This window comes from Drosophila biarmipes, chromosome 2L (assembly GCF_025231255.1).
Source record: "Drosophila biarmipes strain raj3 chromosome 2L, RU_DBia_V1.1, whole genome shotgun sequence".
NCBI classification, from domain to species: Eukaryota; Metazoa; Arthropoda; class Insecta; order Diptera; family Drosophilidae; genus Drosophila; species Drosophila biarmipes.
This window is the reverse complement of record NC_066612.1, coordinates 23707761-23715032: the sequence shown is the minus strand read 5'-3', so window position 1 is coordinate 23715032 and position 7272 is coordinate 23707761. Positions and strand designations below refer to the sequence as shown.

Here is a 7272-nt window from a genome sequence, read left to right as displayed (position 1 = left end):
TCGAGAACCTCAGCGGCCAGATATTCCATCACAGCAGCCAGGTAAACTGGAGCGCCGGCACCAACTCGCTCGGCATAGTTGCCCTTGCGGAGCAGACGGTGAATACGGCCTACTGGGAACTGAAGACCGGCACGGTTGGAGCGGGACTTCGCCTTTCCCTTCACTTTGCCACCCTTTCCACGACCAGACATTTTGCTTTACGAGTATTTCACTTAGTTCACTTTACACACTAAAAACGAATGCTCGACGAGCCCCGGGTAGCCACATATTTATACTTTTCCGTCTGCCTGCGCGTTCAGTTAGGGGTGGGTGCCCCAGACCTGAAAACATGGCTCGAGAAAAAGTATAAAGTTGAACGCGCTTGGGCACCATTATGATCAGTGAGTTGTGTTTGTGAAATCATAAGTGAAGTGAATAATGCTGCCGAAAACTAGTGGAAAGGCAGCCAAGAAGGCTGGCAAAGCCCAGAAGAACATCACCAAGAGCGACAAGAAGAAGAAGCGCAAGAGGAAGGAGAGCTACGCCATCTACATTTACAAGGTCCTGAAGCAGGTCCACCCCGACACGGGCATTTCGTCGAAGGCGATGAGCATCATGAACAGCTTTGTGAATGATATCTTCGAACGCATTGCTGCCGAGGCTTCTCGTCTGGCTCACTACAACAAGCGCTCGACTATCACCAGTCGGGAGATCCAAACGGCTGTTCGCCTACTTCTGCCCGGAGAGTTGGCGAAGCACGCCGTCAGTGAGGGAACCAAGGCTGTCACCAAGTACACCAGCTCCAAGTAATTTTCTCCTGCTGCGTATGGGGAGGAAGATCCAAAAAGGCCCTTTTCAGGGCCACAACATATTTAACCAAAGAAACTAAATTTTCAGCTTGCCGTTTGCCAATAAAATGCGTGATAAAAGTTCAATTTGTGTTTTTTTCTGAAGAACTTTGGAGCCATATATACTTTCCATTTAGATACTCTGGTAAAGCAGCTAAAATTAATGCGGCTACAAGGGTACACTTATAATTATTTGTATTAAGACACAAGTTATGACATATTCTTATTACATATTTCTTTTTTAATCATAAACTAATCGAGTCCAATTAAATGTGGAAAAATGCGAATGGCCATAAAATAATCGGATAAGTGAATTGAAAGTTTCTTTCTCCTGTAAACGAACGTTGTAGCCCTGAAAAGGGCTTGTTTAAATTTCAGATTTCAAAATCTAAAATTACGATTGCGAGCATGTACCAGGTACTGTACTTTTTCACAATTTACTTCTTGGCAGCCGTAGTCTTGGCTTTCGGTTTCTTAGCGGTAGCAGGCGCCGCTGCTTTCTTCACCGCCTTTTTGGGCTTAGCAGAGGCCGCTGGCTTGGCCTTTGCTGCTTTTGCTGCCTTCGGCTTCACTGCGGTCGACTTGGCCTTCGCTGCTGCTGGCTTCGCCTTCACGGTTCCAGTTTTCTTTGCATCCTTGGCCTTCGCCTTCTCTGTTTTCTTCTTCTCTGCGGTCTTTTTGGTGGCCACAGCCTTCTTAGCCTTGGGCTTCTTGTCGGCAGCTGCGGCGGCAACTTTCTTGGCGGTGGCTCCGGTCTTTTTGACGGCTACCTTCTTGCTTTTCACCTTCTTCTCAGCAGACGCAGGCTTCGGCTTCGGATCCTTCTTGGCGGAGGCCGACAGTTTGAATGAACCAGACGCGCCTTTTCCCTTTGTTTGGATCAACTTTCCATTGACCACGGCAGATTTCAAGTATTTCTTTATGAATGGAGCCAGCTTCTGGGCATCGCATTTGTAGGTGGCGGTGATGTATTTCTTGATTGCCAGAAGAGATGAGCCACCTCGTTCCTTCAAATTCTTGATAGAAGCGTCCACCATTTGTTGAGTTGGCGGATGCGATGGCGGGGCAGCGGCCTTCTTTGCTTTTAAGGCAGCGGAACCAGATGCCTTTTTGGTGGCCAGCTTCTTCTCAACTGGCGCTGGGGGAGCAGCCACTGGGGAAGCGGACGTTGCAACTGCAGAATCCGACACTTTTTTTCACTAAACTACACTTTTTTGTATAGAAAACGGAGCGCGCGCTTGTGACCAACCTCCTTCGTTCGAATGAGAATCGAGGAGGAGAGCACTTCAACTGTGAGTCTGGCATCAGTCATTTGCTCTGCTAATTTTTGCTTGAAGTGCAAACTTATTTTCTTATTTTCAGGGCTTAAGATACTAAAACTAAATAATTTTTTTATCGTTTTACATTCAAAAACGATAAATTAAGAAGGTAATGTGCTAGAAATGTTATGTTCTTGTTTTTGTAACCTTTTATAGCCGTATCAACTTCAAGATTGACATTCGTAACATGAATAATTACTTTAAAAAAACATTTTAAAATAAGATTTCTAGAAATATTTTGTAACTTGCTAAGGAAAAATGAAGTTTGAACATTTTACTTTAAGTAATACTACAAGTCTTTATACTTATTATTACTTTAGGTATTTTTTTATTTGTTTCAAGTTGTCCCTTGGCTACATGCAAAATTGGCTGTGAGAACACACTCGGCAATAGTTTTCTGATTGTTAAAAATATAGTTAACTTAAAATGTGGTATTTGTTCGATGTTTTCTTATATTTATTATGTCTTTGCTTAGCGCAGTCCAGCTTTTGGGGCATTGTTATTAATAGTTTTCACTACATTTTGCTAATATCCGTCCCATATATAAATTCCATTGAGGCCTGAGACCACACTTAAGTTAATATTAAAGAAAAAATATAAAAAGTACATGTTTTAATATTTTTCTTGTTTTTTATAAGACGTTATGCATTCCTTAGCAGCTATGTCTAATTTATAAATAGCGCTCAAAAGTTTTTATATTTTTTGTTGATGTTTGAATGTCTTATGTTGATCGTGGTTGTTCCATATAACGCTACCCTTTCTCAATACATGCCGACATTCAAAACGAAATTTGTTAAAAAACATTTGATAAAAAAAAAATAAAATATATTGTAAAAAACTAATATTATATATTAGCTTTATCTAATATTTCAAAATACTCTAAACAATTTTCAGAAATATATACATATAGCTACAAACTGTTTATTTTGCGTCCCTATTAAAAAATATCTTGGAGGTTGCACTGCAGTTAAAATTATAAAGAAAATATATGAAATTTTGTTTATTGAACAACCAACAGATTCATTAGCCCAGTTAATATTTTTTTATGCTGCATTTAGTATTTTTTTTTATTTTTTCTGTTTGAAAGTCTTGACCATCGGTACCGCACAGCAGCTGTCACATAAAAAACCCCGGGAACTCAAATCAAAAGACAATTTCCGACTACTATTAAATTTATCAAGGCAGTACAAATTGGAAAAAATGAATTAACAATTATTCAATTCACTTAAAAAAACGGGACGGAAAATAATTTTTCTTTATTTTTATGTTAAAGCCTCCAGATAAAATTAGTATCTCATTGAATTAATTTGTGGTCCTGAAAAGGACCGATTTGTACAAATTATGTTAGCGCACTGGCAGCCAGTTGAAGCCGTCTCGACCTAAGCACGCTCGCCGCGAATGCGACGGGCCAACTGGATGTCCTTGGGCATGATGGTGACACGCTTGGCATGAATGGCACACAAGTATCTTCAAAGAGGCCTACTAGATAGGCCTCGCTAGCTTCCTGCAGAGCCATCACCGCCGAGCTCTGGAATCGCAGGTCAGTCTTGAAGTCCTGAGCGATTTCACGCACCAGACGCTGGAAAGGCAGCTTGCGGATCAGCAGCTCGGTACTCTTCTGGTATCGACGGATCTCACGCAGGGCAACAGTTCCAGGGCGGTACCGATGAGGCTTCTTCACGCCTCCGGTGGCGGGGGCGCTCTTGCGAGCGGCCTTGGTAGCCAGTTGCTTGCGTGGCGCCTTGCCACCAGTAGATTTGCGAGCGGTTTGCTTGGTACGGGCCATTTTCGAATTCACTGCTGTTCACGTTCACTTCACGTTTCAAAACACAATAAACGATAGCCGCATTTGCTACCTCCTTATATAGCAAAACGGGGAGGGTTGAAAAGAGAGGGAAGCAGAGTCCATCTCAGTTGTCGAGCGGAGAGCGAGACGAACATATCGTTCGGACTCGCTCGTGTTTCTGGGGGTTTAGGTATAAATATGAGCTCGTCGAAAATTTGGAAATAGTTCTTCAGTGACTTTCGTACCGTGCAGTGTGTTAACAGTAGAGAAGAGAAGTGAAATATGACTGGTCGTGGTAAAGGAGGCAAAGGCTTGGGAAAAGGAGGCGCCAAGCGTCATCGCAAAGTGCTGCGTGACAACATCCAGGGTATCACGAAGCCAGCTATCCGCCGTTTGGCTCGTCGTGGCGGTGTAAAACGCATCTCCGGACTTATATACGAGGAAACACGAGGCGTTCTGAAGGTGTTCTTGGAGAACGTTATCCGTGATGCCGTCACCTACACCGAACACGCCAAGAGGAAGACCGTCACCGCCATGGACGTTGTGTACGCACTGAAGAGGCAAGGCCGCACCCTGTACGGCTTCGGCGGTTAAAAAACTAGTACAGCTTGTACTTTTTCAGCAATCGGTCCTTTTCAGGACCACCATTTAAATTTCCAAAGGAGACACATTTTCCAATAATGCTTTGATTTGAAAGTTGATGCTTCATAAATAATATATGTTTATTGAACCAAAATGAAATTTGAAATGAAAGTAGTTCAGGTAGATACACATCTATTTTGTACAGGCTGTGCCGCAGATACAGCATTGACGGAAATTCGCCATTTTGCGATGAACCTCTTAGGTCTTATTCTGTCCGACTGCTATAGGACCAACGCTTATACAAAATCGACATCAGTTTCCCACACGTCCTTATACTTATTGTTTTAATAATATGGTATTAGTATTGAAAATTCTTCAATTCTTTGGTAACACCTTGGTCGTCCTGAAAAGGACGGTTGGGTTTGTTTATGTTTGTTTATGTACAAGTATGTATCAAACGTTTAAGCCTTCTTCTCGGTCTTTTTGGGCAACAGAACAGCCTGTATGTTGGGCAACACTCCACCCTGGGCAATGGTGACGCCGGAGAGCAGCTTGTTCAACTCCTCGTCGTTGCGGATGGCCAGCTGCAGATGACGCGGGATAATCCTAGTCTTCTTGTTGTCACGAGCAGCATTTCCAGCCAACTCGAGAACCTCAGCGGCCAGATATTCCATCACAGCAGCCAGGTAAACTGGAGCGCCGGCACCAACTCGCTCGGCATAGTTGCCCTTGCGGAGCAGACGGTGAATACGGCCTACTGGGAACTGAAGACCGGCACGGTTGGAGCGGGACTTCGCCTTTCCCTTCACTTTGCCACCTTTTCCACGACCAGACATTTTGCTTTACGAGTATTTCACTTAGTTCACTTTACACACTGAAAACGAATGCTCGACGAGCCCCGGGTAGCCACTATTTATACTTTTCCGTCTGCCTGCGCGTTCAGTTAGGGGTGGGTGCCCCAGACCTGAAAACATGGCTCGAGAAAAAGTATAAAGTTGAACGCGCTTGGGCACCATTATGATCAGTGAGTTGTGTTTGTGAAATCATAAGTGAAGTGAATAATGCCGCCGAAAACTAGTGGAAAGGCAGCCAAGAAGGCTGGCAAAGCCCAGAAGAACATCACCAAGAGCGACAAGAAGAAGAAGCGCAAGAGGAAGGAGAGCTACGCCATCTACATTTACAAGGTCCTGAAGCAGGTCCACCCCGACACGGGCATTTCGTCGAAGGCGATGAGCATCATGAACAGCTTTGTGAATGATATCTTCGAACGCATTGCTGCCGAGGCTTCTCGTCTGGCTCACTACAACAAGCGCTCGACTATCACCAGTCGGGAGATCCAAACGGCTGTTCGCCTACTTCTGCCCGGAGAGTTGGCGAAGCACGCCGTCAGTGAGGGAACCAAGGCTGTCACCAAGTACACCAGCTCCAAGTAATTTTCTCCTGCTGCGTATGGGGAGGAAGATCCAAAAAGGCCCTTTTCAGGGCCACAACATATTTAACCAAAGAAACTAAATTTTCAGCTTGCCGTTTGCCAATAAAATGCGTGATAAAAGTTCAATTTGTGTTTTTTTCTGAAGAACTTTGGAGCCATATATACTTTCCATTTAGATACTCTGGTAAAGCAGCTAAAATTAATGCGGCTACAAGGGTACACTTATAATTATTTGTATTAAGACACAAGTTATGACATATTCTTATTACATATTTCTTTTTTAATCATAAACTAATCGAGTCCAATTAAATGTGGAAAAATGCGAATGTAAACGAACGTTGTAGCCCTGAAAAGGGCTTGTTTAAATTTCAGATTTCAAAATCTAAAATTACGATTGCGAGCATGTACCAGGTACTGTACTTTTTCACAATTTACTTCTTGGCAGCCGTAGTCTTGGCTTTCGGTTTCTTAGCGGTAGCAGGCGCCGCTGCTTTCTTCACCGCCTTTTTGGGCTTAGCAGAGGCCGCTGGCTTGGCCTTTGCTGCTTTTGCTGCCTTCGGCTTCACTGCGGTCGACTTGGCCTTCGCTGCTGCTGGCTTCGCCTTCACGGTTCCAGTTTTCTTTGCATCCTTGGCCTTCGCCTTCTCTGTTTTCTTCTTCTCTGCGGTCTTTTTGGTGGCCACAGCCTTCTTAGCCTTGGGCTTCTTGTCGGTAGCTGCGGCGGCAACTTTCTTGGCGGTGGCTCCGGTCTTTTTGACGGCTACCTTCTTGCTTTTCACCTTCTTCTCAGCAGACGCAGGCTTCGGCTTCGGATCCTTCTTGGCGGAGGCCGACAGTTTGAATGAACCAGACGCGCCTTTTCCCTTTGTTTGGATCAACTTTCCATTGACCACGGCAGATTTCAAGTATTTCTTTATGAATGGAGCCAGCTTCTGGGCATCGCATTTGTAGGTGGCGGTGACGTATTTCTTGATTGCCAGAAGAGATGAGCCACCTCGTTCCTTCAAATTCTTGATAGAAGCGTCCACCATTTGTTGAGTTGGCGGATGCGATGGCGGGGCAGCGGCCTTCTTTGCTTTTAAGGCAGCGGAACCAGATGCCTTTTTGGTGGCCAGCTTCTTCTCAACTGGCGCTGGGGGAGCAGCCACTGGGGAAGCGGACGTTGCAACTGCAGAATCAGACATTTTTTTTCACTAAACTACACTTTTTTGTATAGAAAACGGAGCGCGCGCTTGTGACCAACCTGCTTCGTTCGAATGAGAATCGAGGAGGAGAGCACTTCAACTGTGAGTCTGGCATCAGTCATTTGCTCTGCTAATTTTTGCT

General features: G+C 44.4%; 2 protein-coding genes and 1 pseudogene across 2 annotated transcripts; 2 read left to right on the top strand and 1 right to left on the bottom strand.

Moving 5' to 3' along the window:
* The first annotated feature begins 327 nt into the window (after positions 1-327).
* On the top strand, positions 328-914 carry LOC127010619 (histone H2B-like). Its single transcript, XM_050884853.1, has one exon. It carries the CDS (start codon positions 418-420, stop codon positions 787-789), a length of 372 nt encoding a protein of 123 aa, XP_050740810.1. The 5' UTR covers positions 328-417; the 3' UTR covers positions 790-914.
* A 2611-nt stretch (positions 915-3525) lies between these two features.
* Positions 3526-3932, bottom strand: LOC127010615 (histone H3-like; annotated as a pseudogene).
* Positions 3933-5295: 1363 nt separating this feature from the next.
* On the top strand, positions 5296-6072 carry LOC127010620 (histone H2B). The gene has a single exon (XM_050884854.1). It carries the CDS (start codon positions 5576-5578, stop codon positions 5945-5947), a length of 372 nt encoding a protein of 123 aa, XP_050740811.1. The 5' UTR covers positions 5296-5575; the 3' UTR covers positions 5948-6072.
* The last annotated feature ends 1200 nt before the right edge of the window (positions 6073-7272 follow it).